Source organism: Guillardia theta (assembly GCF_000315625.1).
Source record: "Guillardia theta CCMP2712 unplaced genomic scaffold GUITHscaffold_206, whole genome shotgun sequence".
NCBI lineage: Eukaryota > Cryptophyceae > Pyrenomonadales > Geminigeraceae > Guillardia > Guillardia theta.
Window position 1 is genome coordinate 25,885 of NW_005434470.1, and position 15,664 is coordinate 41,548.

At 52.6% G+C, this 15,664-nt stretch overlaps 6 protein-coding genes across 6 annotated transcripts; 1 reads left to right on the top strand and 5 right to left on the bottom strand.

Moving 5' to 3' along the window:
• Window positions 1-474: 474 nt before the first annotated feature.
• Window positions 475-1,435, top strand: GUITHDRAFT_56235 (hypothetical protein; the record flags this gene model as incomplete). The annotated part of the gene is made up of 6 exons (XM_005819774.1): window positions 475-641; window positions 784-1,004; window positions 1,042-1,097; window positions 1,150-1,233; window positions 1,278-1,355; window positions 1,403-1,435. Coding segments are annotated over 6 exons (639 nt in total), but the record flags the coding sequence as incomplete, so codon positions are not given.
• A 683-nt stretch (window positions 1,436-2,118) lies between these two features.
• GUITHDRAFT_120956 (hypothetical protein) lies at window positions 2,119-2,361 on the bottom strand (the record flags this gene model as incomplete). The annotated part of the gene is made up of 1 exon (XM_005819775.1): window positions 2,119-2,361. One exon carries the CDS (start codon window positions 2,359-2,361, stop codon window positions 2,119-2,121), a length of 243 nt encoding a protein of 80 aa, XP_005819832.1.
• A 23-nt stretch (window positions 2,362-2,384) lies between these two features.
• GUITHDRAFT_120957 (hypothetical protein) lies at window positions 2,385-2,916 on the bottom strand (the record flags this gene model as incomplete). The annotated part of the gene is made up of 2 exons (XM_005819776.1): window positions 2,385-2,848; window positions 2,892-2,916. 2 exons carry the CDS (start codon window positions 2,914-2,916, stop codon window positions 2,385-2,387), a joined length of 489 nt encoding a protein of 162 aa, XP_005819833.1.
• A 4,071-nt stretch (window positions 2,917-6,987) lies between these two features.
• GUITHDRAFT_120958 (hypothetical protein) lies at window positions 6,988-7,626 on the bottom strand (the record flags this gene model as incomplete). Its single annotated transcript, XM_005819777.1, has 1 exon — window positions 6,988-7,626. The coding sequence occupies one exon, from the start codon at window positions 7,624-7,626 to the stop codon at window positions 6,988-6,990; it is 639 nt and encodes a 212-aa protein (XP_005819834.1).
• A 3,465-nt stretch (window positions 7,627-11,091) lies between these two features.
• GUITHDRAFT_120959 (hypothetical protein) lies at window positions 11,092-12,556 on the bottom strand (the record flags this gene model as incomplete). The annotated part of the gene is made up of 10 exons (XM_005819778.1): window positions 11,092-11,142; window positions 11,196-11,234; window positions 11,284-11,373; window positions 11,417-11,486; window positions 11,532-11,610; window positions 11,663-11,738; window positions 11,905-12,023; window positions 12,083-12,167; window positions 12,223-12,396; window positions 12,452-12,556. 10 exons carry the CDS (start codon window positions 12,554-12,556, stop codon window positions 11,092-11,094), a joined length of 888 nt encoding a protein of 295 aa, XP_005819835.1.
• An 895-nt stretch (window positions 12,557-13,451) lies between these two features.
• GUITHDRAFT_120960 (hypothetical protein) lies at window positions 13,452-15,620 on the bottom strand (the record flags this gene model as incomplete). The annotated part of the gene is made up of 1 exon (XM_005819779.1): window positions 13,452-15,620. The coding sequence occupies one exon, from the start codon at window positions 15,618-15,620 to the stop codon at window positions 13,452-13,454; it is 2,169 nt and encodes a 722-aa protein (XP_005819836.1).
• Window positions 15,621-15,664: the final 44 nt, after the last annotated feature.

Here is a 15,664-nt window from a genome sequence, read left to right on the forward strand (position 1 = left end):
CAGGGGCAGGGGCAGGGAGCAGGAGTCAGGGAGCAGGAGCAGGAGCAGGAGCAGGAGCAGGGGCAGGGGCAGGGGCAGGGGCAGGGGCAGGGGCAGGGGCAGTAGCAGTAGCAGGAGCAGGAGCAGGATCAGGAGCAGGAGCAGGAGCAGGAGACGCGCATGTTAGCAGTACCTGGTGGCAGCTCGCATTGCGAATTTGTTACTCGCCTAGGCGGGTTTGTTTTTGAGGTGAGGGGAAGAGAGCAAGGAGGAGGAGGAGAGTCGAGGGGTCGAGAGCAAGAGAACGAGGGAGGGAGTTAGAGGGAGCTAGACTGAGGATAGATCTTCTAGATGGGCAGATCCTGCACCCTCCTGGTCCTGTCCTTCGTCCTCGCATGCTCGAGCTCGGCATTTTGCTTCTCCCTTGCCACCATGGGCTGCAGACGGAGAACGAACTTCCTTACGGCCACGAGCATGGCAGACAGTGACAAGTTCCGGCATGCTGGTCCTGCCACTCCTCCTCCCTCCTACAAGGACGAGCTCTGGTGGGACCGCACCGCGCTCAGCATGTTTCGGGGAGCCATGGTGAAGAACCTCGGGCAAGACGTCATGGAGCAAGGGTATGATGGTGTGATGCGACTAGCGCTCATGCTAAATCAGAGGTGAGCACGCACAACAATACCTTCCTCCCCCCGCACTGAGGCAGCGCCCTCAGCGCCCTCCCTTACTCCTGCCCCCCTTGCTCATCTCTTGTGCATGCTGCTTGAACAGCAGGTTGTACCATGACATGGTTGCTTGCTTCAGGTATGAACCTCTGGAGACCCGCGCGAGGACGCGATCGATCTTGCGATCTCTTTTCCCTGTCTTCATCATCAAGCTCTTTCCTCTCATGTTCGCCCGGCCGTTCCCAGCATTCTCAGCCAAGCTCAACGCCTACATCACGTCGGTGACCTGCTCCTGGCTCATGGGCCCGATGAAGCTCTTTGATCTCAAGGCTGAGGAGATGGAGGACGACTGGGGGGATGGTGAGGTGATATGTTGCCTCGCGACTGCCATGACGAGATGCAGGAAAGAGTCAGGGGATTCTTGTCGAGAGATGTCGTTTCTTAGAGGAATCGGTTGCTTGATGTCGTGCAGAAGACAAACATGGTGTGTTGAGACTTGTAACAGGGATGTGCGAGTGTTTGTATCAACACGTGCAAAGTGCCTACGCAAGAATTCTTCATCAAAGATATGGGCATTCCGTTGTCAATGGTGACAGATGCAGCGATTGCTGACAAAGATTGACGTGAGAACAGGAGCCCAACTATGACACGTTTGAATGCGAGTTCAAGTTTGGGAAGAGACCTTTGCAGCAAGATACGGATGAGATCTTTGTGAGATGATTCCTCGGTAAAGGTTGTTGTATGACTTTTGCTGCAAGACCACTCCCTGCTTCCAACAGTGTCCCAGCAAAGGAAATCTTCGGCTGAAACATCAAAGTGGGCGATGCAAATGATGAATCTTTGTCAACATGTCTTCCTCTCCTTGGTGTTAGTTGTTGTCTTCTCTCTGCCTGTTGTGGCTGTTTCTTTTTCTGCTTATTATAGATTGACTGAGTGTCTTCTTCGTTTGCAAAGAAGGGGACAGCGTCATGAGCACTCATGATTTCGAACAACTCTGCAACACGATCTTGAAAGATTCTCAGGTGACATGCTGTTTGTTGTTTCATGTTTGCTGCTGATATCTTCGCGTCAAATGTTCATGCTCTATATCCTCAAACATGATTTCTGTTTTTGGGGTCGTTGAAATGCCTGTGCAGTATGACACATCCATTCCTTCAAAGCAAGATTTCATCGACAACCTCTTCCGGAAATGAAACAACCTTTAGCCCTGCGTCAGCCCCAATGCACCTTCGATGTCTTCCAGGATCAAGACGGATTGCAGACTTTCATGGTCATTCACACCTGGATGTTACGCTGCCCGTGAGGATACGAATATTTATTAAACTAGGATAGATTAAATCTTTACAACACTATTGATGAAATCACTTCGATGATGAAAAGCTTGTGTAAGAGTATGAAAGAAAGATAAGAAGATAGAGGAAAGCAGCGATAAAAGAAAACAAGTAAGGCATGTTAGGAAGGAGAAATATTCCCCTTAGTTCAGTAGGTTGGCAACTGACGAGCTCTTGTTCTGGTCGTCCGATCCACCGCTTTGTTGGAGCAGCTTCAGAGTCTCCGCAAGGAGTTCCGCATCCTTGAAAGTTTGATCGTCCACCATGCATGCAGTTTTCGAGCCTGTTCTGCATGCTTTTGACGTTGTTCGGCTTGCGCTCTGCTTGCTCTGAACTGATCTGTAGGGCCATTTCTTGATTCCAAGCTTTCTGCATGCCGACTTCATCGCTGTAGCTGAGATCCCAAGCTTCACGGCTGCCTCATGTAGGGGGAGGTGAAGAACTGTTGTAGAGTCTTCTCGTTGAGCACGACAGGCTTGCTGTTGACCCTCGTGTGCTGGCCAGCCTTGCGGCGGGGGAAGATGGTGTTGAAGACCTTGGGGGCAGTAATCTCATCCCCGCGGGAGGGAGAAGCAGGCTCCGTGGAGGGCCATGAAGGTGACGGGGTGCGGTGCGGCGACTCCTCTGGTGAGACAGGGACTGTTGAGCTTGATGAGGTGGGAGACATCGCCTGTTGGTAACCTCCGTTCCCTCCTCCAGCATTGACGTCAGAGGGGGTTACATCCTTCTCCTCTGTGCACATGGCAAGGCGAAGGAGATTATCGAAGGCCAGGCGCTGAGCGTCCGACATCTGGTCGTCTCCCTTGACTTCCTTCTTGACGTCGGCAGAGTTGTTTTGCTTCAAAATGCTTCGAGTTGCCATTGAGATCGTAACTGAAACAACACAAGCAGTCAGTCATTGTTTCACATAGGAGACCTTGCTCAGTGGCGATGTAAGGCATGCCAGAACTACACGATGCGACCGCTCACCACACTACAGCTATTGGCACCATTCCTTCTACGAAATCCTAATACAAGCAGTTTCAAGTTTGCATATGATACAGACTAGCCGAGAATTCAAATCAAAACACAATCATGGATCTAAAGAATGTCACTTCCCAAAAAGCCGTCAGGTGCTCTATTTCAGACATGCTTTGTGTACCTCCTATCCAGGACATAAAAGGAGAGAAATCAAACTGAAGCAAACACTTCAGATGGTAGTGAAACTTATCATCAGTATCATTCCGATGAACGTGCATGATTCCGGGACAGCAACAATAGCAATCATTGCACAGATCGGCCTGTAAGAGGACGTATGCCCACATGTAAACCAGCTGTAAAAATACAGGCCGGTGACGAAAATCAGCATGCATATCACTCAAATTCGACAAAATCTGGCCATATTATTGATTTGAGCACGAGAGATAATCATTTTGCACTTGGAATTCAATACAACACGCGCACAACCTGTAAATTTACACCCTCTACAGCACATGCGACCGCAGGCATTGCCCGGTTCAGAAAGCACTTTGTTGTGCGAAAGAACTACTCGGACTTCGCATATGGCATCAGAACACTGTGACACAATAGAATCACAGTACAGCATTCAATTTTCGCAGAGCTGCACACACAGGAATCGAGGGGCAAAGTACTTGCAGACAGAATGCGTTGGCATACATATTTGCACAGATGGTCAGCAACATGCAAAAACTAGGTGTCTTGAGCTGAATCTATGAGGTCATCATTGCATCTCGATCATTTCTTTGGCTTGGCGCGTTACTTTCACGCGCATAGTTGCGACTCTATTAATTCGGGCGGAGGGGCATGGCGGGGGGACGCGGGAGAGTCTTGCCAGCAAGTCTCCAAAAGCATAGGGTAGGGGTGGAAAAGTGGAGGGTGTACAGGGTAGAGGTGGGGTACAGTGGTCAATAGGGTAGGTAGTTTGGGGAACAGGGTGTGAGTTACAATCCGGGAAGATACTGATTGGGGGTAGCAATTCAAGTGAGGTGTGTGGGGGGTAGGGTGTTGCAATGTTTCAGCCGAAGGGTGGTCGGGTCTTTGACACATGGGTCTTTGTTTAGATCAGGCGAACAGTACCGGTAATGTGTAGAGGAAAATTCAGCGCACCCGGGGGGTGCAACTGATGTTTTAAAGTTGTAGGGGTACTCCGCAATTTCCTGGGGGGGGGTGGTCTAAATTGGGAGGGTGGACTATTCATTCCCGAAGGCGTGGAAGGAATCGATGTTCTTTCCGGGGTAGGGTAGTTTCTGGATATGGGTAGGGGTAGATAATGATCTCTTGTCTCTGGGTACCCTTTCAAGTTTTGGAAGGAATGTTGATGCTCGAGTAAACTCAGGGGGTAGGGGTCCTATATGTCTTGGATGCCAGGAATCATTATCTAGGAGGTGCAAGTGGTGAAGGTGGGGTGGGTATGTGGTGACGTGGACCTCTAGGGTGGGGTATTGATTTTTGGAATGATTTGGACCCCACCGGGTTCAGCCTTCCGGGGGCATGGGTCGGAACAAAAGGGTTGTCAACTGATCAAAAACGGTGGGTAGAAAATAGAGAAAAAGGGGGTACATTACCGGCAAGGGTGCTCAAAATGATGTGGTGGGTAGGGTAGCAGTGATGGGTGAGGCTGGGGTTCATTCTGGTATGGCAGACCGGTGGGGTGGAACAGTTTGTTCTTGTCCAATGGGGTAGATGAGGATTGTAGGGTGGGTAGGTGAAGGTAGCGAAAGGATAAAACTTGCCCTAGCAAGGTTCAAAGCGGGGCCGAAATAACATGACGAGGGTGGGGTAGATGAGACCAATGGCATTGGGTAGATGCCTCACCACCGGTGCCGAACAATCAACTTCTCTCGTTGGGTGGGGTAGGCTTATCAGACGTGGTGGGCATTTCGGGAAGTACAGCTTGAAATAGAAATACTCAATTGGTGTATCGAGAGGAAAACGCGATGGTAGCACCTTGCGACGAAGAAGTCGATGTAGCTGCAGAACACTTTTCCGAAAAATATCAAGTGGGGTGATTCACTACCAGGGGTAGGTAATCGACGTAGGAAGGTAATGGAAGTAGGGTAGTTTCTAGTTTGAGGGGTACTGGGGCCTGTAAGTTTGAAAGGACTTATTTCAAAAAATGGGAATGTACCGGTTATTTGCAGTCAATTTACATCCATTGTGGGTAGGGTAGGTGTAAGGCCCCGTCTTTTATATGACGACAGCAGGCTCAGACAGGGGGTACATGCATCTGAATGCAGAGGTACGGGTGGAGGGCAGGGGATGGGATATTGATGGTCTGGAACTGTAGTTATGACTAAGGGTAGGGTGGACTTGAGTAGGGGTAGGGTGCGTGAGGTTCATATTAGGGATTCTAGGTCCATGGGGTAGGGTGGTAGGGGTACTTGAAATGAACCTTCCCCTCCACTTGAAATAGGACTCTCTGCTTGACCACCATGGACCCTGTTCTAGAACAGAGAGCGAGTGCTGTTCGTGATGGAAAAAGGTAGGGTACTCAAGGTTTAAAGAAGGGGTACTAAAATTTTGGAATGAATAGGGTAGGTAGTGATTTTGGCCCCTTAGCTACTGTTTGTGCGTGGACCCAAACATGGTATGTCCAACCCTACCAAATGCGTAGTAAAAAAGCTTGAATAGACCGGTAGCAAATGATAGAATGAGGGGTTCAGAGACCACAACCCTCCCGGGCTCCCTTGAGACATCGCAAGCTTTCTGTGACCCTCCTATAGATTTGTACCGGTGGTACCGGGTACCCCTATTTCTACTGAACAAAACAAGTAAACGAGGGGGTACAAGATAAACTCAATCAACATGTACCCCATACCGACGCTTCATTCCTAAAGACAAAGCTGCCGGTCTACGTACCACTCACCTGTTGCCTTTGATCGGTGAAATGGGGTGGGTGCTCCGACCCACCCCAGTTGTGATGCGAACAACGAGGGGTCCATGGCGACAAACGAAAGGTCATGCGACAGGTACAAATTGAAGGCGACACTCAGTTCGGCGAACTCATCAGGCTGAGGCCGGGCCGGGCCGCAAGAGAGGGCCGGGCCCAGCCGCGCGGCGCGGCGAGTCCTGGCACGGCCACCCCGGCCCACCGTCCACAGCGGCAAGCTTGGCGGCAACTTCGCGGTCCGGCATCCCGGAGCCTGTCCCGGCGGTGACCCGGCCCGGTCCGCCGCGGGCCGGGCGGGCGGGCCGCCGCGAGGCTCAATGAGTCAGGCGGGTCGCCGCGCCGGCCCGGGGCCCTGTTGAGTGACTGTGCCGGGCAGCGGCCGCGGGCGGCGGGCCCTCGGCCGCGTGACTCCGAACTTCGGAACTTAGCTGCCGAGTCCTGGCGCCGATCGGATTGACGCCGCCGGGTCCGGCGGCGTCAGGCCGGCAGTGCCCGGGGGGCCGGTCACCGCCTACCGTGAGTCAAGGGCCTGAGCCTTGCCGGCCCGGCCCGTACCGTACCGTAGTACCGTGGGCCGAGGCACGGTACGGCGTGACTCAGTGACGGCGGCACTGAACGGTCACGGGCCGCGGGCTCCTCGGCCGCCCGACGGGCGGCCGACCGACCGGTGACCTCGGACGGCCGACCGACCGGTGACCCGCCGGTCACGGCCGGGTCTGGCCGGTGACGGTGATCAGTGCGGCCGCTGAGTCCGACCGTCCAAGAAAGTTCCGATGATCTGGGCCGGCGGTGATGAGCTTAACTTGTTGAATCGGGCACGGTTCCATGAGATGGTGCCACCGATCATACGACCTGCCAACTGGAACGCATCTCTGAACCTTGCTATGATGTGAATGCGTTCCATGATGAATCATGATTTGAATGTAGATTGAAGAGAGACTGCAGAGGATCGGAGGATCGTGAAAGCAAGATGCCAACAATAGCAACGCACATTGCATCAGAACGGTTTTATTTCATGTTTTGTGTATATTCATCTAATCTATAGCGAGCCCACAGCGAGTGGGAAATAATATATCACGGAATCACTTAAAGGTAATGAGAAAGAATAGTATAGCAGGTGTTCTCAGTTCAGCAATCTTGCAACCGAGTTGTCAGAAACCTGAGATTCAGTGGATGAATGTCTTCCTTTGTGCAGAAGCGCCAGCGTCTCTGCAACAAGCTCGGCATCCTTGCACAAAACAGTCCCTTCCTCTTTCTTAGACGAACTCTTTGCTTGTGGTGAAGATGGAGAAGAAGACACTGAAGAAATAGAGAACCCTTTCTGTGCGTTCTTGGAGCTTTGAACAGTTCTATAGGGCCATTTCTTGATTCCAAGCTTTCTGCATGCCGACTTCATCGCTGTAGCTGAGATCCCAAGCTTCACGGCTGCCTCATGCAATGGAAGCGTGAACAGCTCCTGCAAAGTCTTCTCGTTGAGCACCACAGGCTTGCTGTTGACTCTAGTGTGCTGGCCAGCCTTGCGGCGTGGAAAAATGGTGTTGATACCTTGCGATGACGAGGATCCCTCGGTCACGTTGGTTGGAGAAGGAGGAGAAGTGGATGGCCAAGAAGGTGACGGTGTCCTATGCGGTGTTTGTACTGGAGATGCTGCCATGTTCGGGATAGACGAAACCATAGATCCGTTGGTAGAGAACTGCGAGGCAGCAAAGGCAGAAGATTGAGGATATCCCTGAGAGGTCTGTGTGGGAGCGCATTGAGCCATCGAAGTCTGATTCAGATTGTTTGAAAGAGCAAGCCGAAGGAGACTATCGAAAGGAAGAGGATGTACTCCGAGCGAGAACGAGTTCTGTGTATTTGTCAAAGAGGGTAATCCATAACAAGAAGAGTATCCTCGTTGGTCAATCATCTGCTGTTGCTGTAGAAGCCCAGACTGAAGGTTTGCAAGTGTTGCCATTGTCTTGATTGGAGAGCAGGTAACAGGAGTGTGTTGGATAGGGGAGAGTGTGTGCTTTGACAGGAGAACCTGATTCGCAGAGGAACGAGGCCAGGGTGCAGCGATCGTAGGGATGCAAGGGGAGGAGACGCTTATGAAGACACGAGGACCGTTAAAAGTATTGTAAATCTGGGGTTAAATTATTTGTTAAATGAAACGATTCGAGCGCGAAGCGACTGGTTTTGGACAGATCTACCCCACGGTCCAATGACTGATGTAGCTGGTTTGAAGCACCGGTGGGCCTTGTCAGTAATTATTGTGTATAATTTTAATAGAGTAAATGGGGGGCTGGAGGATACCGAAAGGATATCTCTTCGATGATCTAGAACAACATTCTTCGTCGTTTGGACGTAAGTCTGGTACACCCGGTGAGATTTTTAAAACTCTTCTAAACCACCTGTGGTTTTCTATGGGAACAACGGTGGGTAGCAGTATTTCCAACCCTCCTCCGCTGTTAAACATTTTCAAATTTATATTCGTCATTTCTCCATTTCTGTACATCGTTTTGAAATCCTTCTCTGATTCCACTCAAGTTTGCTTTTGCGGTGCATCTGTTTTATGTTGGTACGTTCTATAAATCCATTATATAGAACCCCAGTACAACAAAAAAAACAAGAGACATTTTTCGCCCCCAAAGACCACATCAGAGGTCCTGCTATGGTGTACCCCTACCACCCTTAAACGCACCATAGCTCACTCGATGGACCACCAACTACGGTCCAACAAATCCTCGATAACCCCTCAATAGATTTACAACCACATGTTCTTCGTGAGGGAATTCACTCACTTCCATCAACGTATGGGGTCGGGGGCTCCTTTCAACACCACCCCTACCCATCGATATCTCCTGGATGCCAAAGGAGACCTTCTAAAAGCAATTTTTGTGGCTCAGCACTATACAAACATATTGTTGGAAAAAAAGACATTCAATGTCTAGTTTACAGGTATGTAGGGGTATCCTCTGTATCAATAAGCTGTACATGGGGTACCTAAAATTGGGGGGTTCATCAAGTATATTGGGGTCTGAACATGCAAGGGGCAGCACTATTCCATACAGGTATAATAAAATAACTATGATATCCATTCCCTGGTGATGCAAAAGTTCTAATAAACCATCCTGTGCAATTACCCAGGGGTGGGGTTAAAAACATGGGGTAGGGGGTAATGAGATCTCAAACCATGTTTGGAAGGCCCGGGGGGGCGAGAATGCGACTGCTCCCGCATGGAGAGAATCTCGGTCACCCGTACTTTTCCACTGATTGATAGGAATTGAGGGGGTAGGGTAGGGATGAGTCTGGTGCAAGCGAGGCCGATAGAAAGATGTCAGCTGACGGGTATCAGGTTTGGCATCTCTTTTCGAGGAGACGGAGGGGTGGTGTAAGGATTCCTACCCTACCCTACCCTACCCTACCATACAGTACACAACTGCTCCACCACCCTCGCTTTCGCGCTTTGGATGTCTTGTTTCCCAACAAATAAAACTACCCATCGTGAGACTAGTGATCTTCCATGGTGGGGTGTTCTCAAAAGGGCCGTGGATACCATCAGTGAGGGGTAGGGAGGGGGGCCCTTTAAAAAGGGAGTTATTGTATCCCTTGAGAGTTGCCGTGAGTCACGACTGTTCAGACCTCTCTCATCTTATCTTGCTAGGTCCTTATGGGGTAGGTACTCACCCCTACCCTCTATTGCCCTCTTGGTGTGCTCTATCAGACGCCTGTCCTTGAGACCAGCCCTGTAACACAGCATGATACCTAAAACTCCTGTCTCCTTTGACCACCCCACCCATCCATCCAATGCAACAACCCTTTCACAAGTGTGCATTGGGTCGAAAAGGAGGTTTTTCGATGATAGTTCGGGGGCGACTTGGTAGTAAACGAGATTTTTGGGCTTATGTGTCTCCCCCCCTTGGCGACGAGTCCCGTATCTGAAAGATCAACGTTTCGCATCACAAATTCTCGGTAATCTGCGAAAATACTCTGTTTCAGAACATCCCCCCGAAGTTTTCGGTGGATGCTTCAGAGTGGGTCGCTTCTCAGTTCAGAAAGACCTGATTTCGAGACCGGGCTACGAAAATCCCAGTTGGAGGCCGCATCTTTTCGAAACGCTGGATTTTTGCTGCTTTTGCGACCCATTATGCGGCTCGTGCCATCAAAATTGATTTATTGCAGAACCCCCCAAAAGCCCCCAGCTCGTACCCTGTTTCACGGGCTACACCCCTTTGTTGCGATTTTCGGATGTGAATGATGATGTCCGATTTCCGAGTCCGCCTCTGCTGCTCAGTGAACTTACCGTAGTACCCTAGTACCGTACTACGGGCCGCGGCCCGGCCGCCGGGCCTTCCGGGTGAACCGCCGCGCCCGCCGAACTCAGTTCGGAACTTCCGAACGGCAGCAGTGAGGCTTTCGACTTCCGAAGAGGCTAGTAGGCCGTAGGTGACGAACGTTGAAGTCTTGCACGTTGATCTGACTCGGAATGGCGAGCCTGACTGCCGCCTTTGATCATCCGATAGGATCTCAGACGGTCGGATCGGACGGGCCGGACTCGATTCAACTTACTAGGGCGCTCACTGTAACTTAAGGCAGAGCCACGGCACGGTCCCTGCCAGTGCAGGGGCCGAACTTCGGAAGTACGGTCTCCGCCGCGCCGCTCGGACTCGGAGCGGTGGCACTCAGTACAGCACCTTCCGACTCTTTCCGACCTCCGACCATCCGATCGGACCGTGACGGTCACTGGCCATTGTACCGTACCGTCTGCCGGACTCCTCACCTTGGAGCCGATTGAACAGATTTCAAGTTTCAACTATCCGCGGCTTGAACTGGGAATCATCGGTCATCACCAGTCAGTGGCCCGGCCCCGGCCGCGGGTGCCGTCCGCAGATGCCATCCCCCGGACGTTATGGGCTAGCCGGTCACTCGCCGCCGGACTCCGGCGTAACGTGCTACGGTCGGAGAGTCGGACGCCGTGGCCGGGCCCGGCTGATCATACTACTGTCGTAACTTTGAGTAAAGTCGCCTGACTGTCGGACGGTTCCGAAGTGATTGCTGACTGAATTGTCCTCGTACTAATCTTTAACTTAACTTTGAGTAAAGGAACTTCCGAAGGCGAATCAGGCTGTAGCAACGACGTGAGGCTCGGGAGTTTTGTTTTGTTCTGATCTCTTGCAACATAACACTACAACACGCCTGAAAGCTCGGACTTCGATCCGGTGACTGGCATTTGTTCACGGCTGCCTCTTCACTTCCCTCTCGACCCCTTGGGGTTGAATTTTTTCAGTGTCGACTTAGTCTGATGAAACTATATTCAGGACAAGGCAGACTTTCCGGTACGGTCAAGGTCACCTTGTTTTTCTTGGCTTTGCCCTCGTCATCTGAATCTTCCTTCTGGCATCAGGGTGAGAAGTTGATTGTATCTTGTTCACTCCCAAACCTTGCTCTTGGATGTGGATGAGAAGATGAAAGTTTTTGCACCGTTGCGTATGATGTCAGGGTCCTCCGATGGCATCGATGGACCGAATCCCTAACCAGCAATCATTGACGGCAACAGCAGCCACAGCACAGACCGCGGTTCTGCGATGTGAATAACCAGGAAATGCCGCATGATCGAAGTCGACAGCGGTCTTGAGTTGCAAACTTGGAAGATAGTGAGAAGATTACAAGAGCAACGAGGGGAGCAACCCAGAAATTGCGATTCCTATCCTCGCAACCTTCCAACTGTCGTAGGGTTCACCTTTTTTGATGGTGACGAAGACTTTGCCTTGATATGATGTGAGCGAATGGAAGACAACTCTGCGTCATTGCAATCAAACCTGTTGGTGAGAGAATCTTGCTCGAGCTATCAAGGAACTTGCGGATAAGATCTTGATTGGCAGCGATGTTGTCATCCTGCACAACACTCACTATCTTTGTCGTCTGTCACGACTGCACCTGCTCCTTGATCCCAAGGCCGACGTGAGGGAAGTTGAAGATGATAGAGTCATAGGGACCATCCAGCTCAGGAAGCTCGGCTACTCTGAGAGGAGGGGTAAGAGGAGAGGTCTGGCGCAAACACCACAAGATGCCTTGTTGCGTCGATCTGGAACAGCACGCTGGCCCCCCCCTCTCTCAGCTTGTCCACGTGCCCTTGAGCATCGTCGTACTTGTTCTGCAGTACCTCTAGCGAGTCATAGCCTGCCGAGCTCTCCATAAGTACTCCTCACACTCCATCATCAGCTCCCTCCCCATCATACATGTTGACGTGACCGACGATCCGCCTTGCAACAGCTCAAGGAGGGCGACGCTGAAGCTAAAGTTCCCATCGCCGACCACGAGCACCTGCTCGTCAGGGCCATCTAGATCATGATAACGAGTGGAGGACGGCAGCATTCACCTTCCCTGCCTGCTTTCGGATCTGAGTTGACGCGGCCTGCAAGGGAGGATTCGGTTGCTGGCTCTTCGCGGAGGGCTTCTGTGAGTTCTGCGGACCGTTCTTGAGGATCACATTCTTGGACCATGCAGCATTGTGCCCCGACTTCAGTCCTTGCACCAGCATCTCTTGTGCTTTCTGAGTGTTGACATCAGACACGCACATCACAATCCAGGTAGATCAACCCTATCACCTTTGGGAGTTTGCCCAGAGCCTTCTTCGCTCCTTTGCTCAGCATCTTCATCCCCTTGCCGCCCTTCTTCCCCCTTTTTGCCATGACCTGATGAAAGTCAAACATCAACAACTCCAAACATCAACAAGTATTCATGTACGAAAGCATCTTTTAATTCTAGTTTCGCATCAACAAAACCTGTTCATCCAAACTTCTCTGCAGCATCTATCCTTCTCGGCATGCCCCTGCTTACTCTGCTACACGGCTCCTTATCAGATCCTTCTCTTCTCTCTTCATCCGAGTCGCGTCCTCACTCTCTTCTTCCTCCCGCTTCCTCCCGCTTCCCTGCAGACTCCGATTCCCTGCTGCATGTGCGAGTACCCCCACCCTTCCACTCCATGCTAAGATCCTTTTTACCCATACTTTTCACTGCATAAGTACCGGTACACAGTGCTACCCACCAGGGGGAGGTTGAGAATGGAGTCGGTGCCCGGCCCGGGCCGCCGGGCCGGGCCGGCTAAAGCTGTTGGTAGACTGCCGGTAGTTCAGTTGCCAGGAACTTCCGAAGGGTCCTCGATGCCGAGCCTGCTTGCCACATGACAGTTGAAAGCTTGCCTGATCACTGAGCTTGGAGAGGTACAAGGTTGATGGCTGCTGGGGGAGCCTACAAGGCAACCAACGCCGCGGCGACAGAGAGCGACTCGGATAGATCGGACGCGGCTGAACGTGGGAGCCTCGGAAGCTGGGCCTTGCGTTCACGGTTGTTCTATCAGGATCTCATCTCATCACATGCCTGTTTGAAGGGAGGTGAGATTGGACTAGATCGCATCGGCCTCATGGCTAGCGGGAGCTCTGAGTGAGCGGCACAGGCTGGCCAGCATGATGTGACCGTGGCTCCGATCAAGTAGAGGGTCGATCGTCACCCCGAGTGAGCTTAGCAGCGCACGTTTCAAAAGATCTTCCGTCACTTATCACGATCCTACTTAGCAGCTACATCACTCAGACATGCTGCACAGCAAGGTCACGAGGTGGGAACGAAGGGATTCACCATCCAGACCGTAACGTTTCTCCCCTCCCTCCTCGGCTCCTCGCAGACAGGGTCGAGGTACGTCAGAGCAGGGTACAGGTACTCCTCCTCCTTGGGGTAGACCGACAGGAACTGCAGGGAGCTGCCCATCTGGATTGGTTTGACTTGGATTTCAAACAGCAGCGGGGTCTCGCTAGCCGCGTACTTGTCCGCTATCGCCTTGCATGCTGTGGTCGACATGCATGCGAACTCCGTCCCTCCTCTCAGCCCAAACTCCCTTGGGACCACTTTGTCCTTCACCCCGCGCCATAGAGTATACCGCCTGCCAGGCTCTAAGTTGTCCAGGTTGACGATGCGGAGTTTGCAGATTCCTTCAGTGAGGTACATGACCGTCATGGCGAGTGGGTGGCGCTTGATCGGCGCACGAAGGTACTTGTTGATGAGCCTGAACGTGTCGGAGGTGTACAACCGGAGAGCGAGCACGTTCTCCTTGGACAACTTCGCCCGCACGCTGTGAGGGTGGTGCAAGAAGTCCTCCAGCGTCATCCCCCTGTGCAAGTAGTCGTAGTCCTCCTCCTCGATCGCTCCTCCGTGGTACTGCCTCGAAGCCAACTGCGCCTTGACATGCGGGGGGATCCACTTCTCGTCCCCCGCAGTCCCGGCCAGTATGTACCGCAAGTTGTCAATGTCGCTCTGCTCTCCATGCTCCTCGATCTCCCTCACTATCCCTGCCACCCCGTCCACCAGCAGTTCCCCATACTCCGACTGGCTCAGCCCCAGGAAGTGCCTCACCCCCAACGTCGACTCCTGAACGGCGCCGAGCTTTAGTTCGGCGGCCACGTACTTGCCAGCCTCTGCCCCTCCCGGCGCCATGCCGACATCCTCGGCCATGGCAGGCGGACTTTGCCGCAGGGGGATTTGGACGATGACCGAACCCCCAGGAGGGACTTTAATCCACTGCTCCAAGGCATTCCCCCAGGGAGCGTGCACGCTAGCCCACGCCTCGAAGCCCCTGGGGTAGCCGCCTTCAAAGAGGAGGAGCACTGAGCTGCTCTCCTCGTGCAACAGGATCTGAACGTCGTCCACCATCCCAAGCCCTCCCTCTGCCTTGCGATGCACTACACACTGATGCTTGCTCTCGATCGTCTGTTGAGCCACCGAGTCCCTCAGCCTATTGGACGAGCAGCAGTGGACGACATAGTCCGTCCACGCCACCACCACATGTTTCACGAAGACGTTGGTGACATCATCGGACTCATGGTTCCTCTGGTTCTTTTCCCCTACCCTGTACACCCGAGCAGACAGGCCCTCCCTCTCCAGCTCTTCAGCGCTCACGATCTCTGCATCCTCCGTCCCAGCAGCCAGGAAGCTCAGCCTCACTCGCTCCTGATGCCTCAGGGGGACTTGAACGAAGGTCGATCCTCCAGGTCGGATCCGTTCCATCAGCCTGGACCACGGAGCACGAACGTCCGCGCCTCCTTCACTTCCGTTGGGGTAGCCTCCTTCCAGCAGCACGAAGACACAATGACGCCGTTGATCCACATGGAACTGAACATGCTGTACAGCCTTTGGGTCCAGCTTCCCTCCTTTCCTGTAGAAGATAGCCCGATGTTTCCCCTCCACGAAGAAGCTGCGGTGGACGTCTTCGATGCGGTCGGAGGAGGAGAAGAGGACAAGGAAGTTCGTCCAACTCCGGATGATGTGGAGCAACTGGTCCTTCTCGTTTGGCCATGGCGACTCTGCAACTGCAACGTCCTCTCGCTTGATCGCCATGACAGGCGGCTGGCGCATTTCAGGGTTGCGGTCTACCCTCACGTTGGGTTCAGTCACGTGTAAGATCGGGCTACCATCCTCCGGCAAATCGCTCTTCACCGTCGGATGAAACCTCTTGTCTGCTCCCTTTCTATCTGCTCCCTCGGCGACTGCTGTCCTCTCCGATGCCCCACGAGCTCCTGGCTTACCTGCTTCCCCCGTGAGTGCCTTCGAGTCCTGAGAGCCTGCCAAGGTCTTTGAGATGGTTCTTGTACTCGAGTTCGTGATCACCTGCAATGGATTTGATTTCCTCGTTGACAGTTGCTGACTGTCCACATTCCATGGATCCTCTAGAAACTGCGAACAAGTCTCCGTCAGTACACTATGCATGTTATGTGCCATCAAATCCATCGCTTATCAGGTAATCTCACACATGCGCATAAATGTAATCCCAG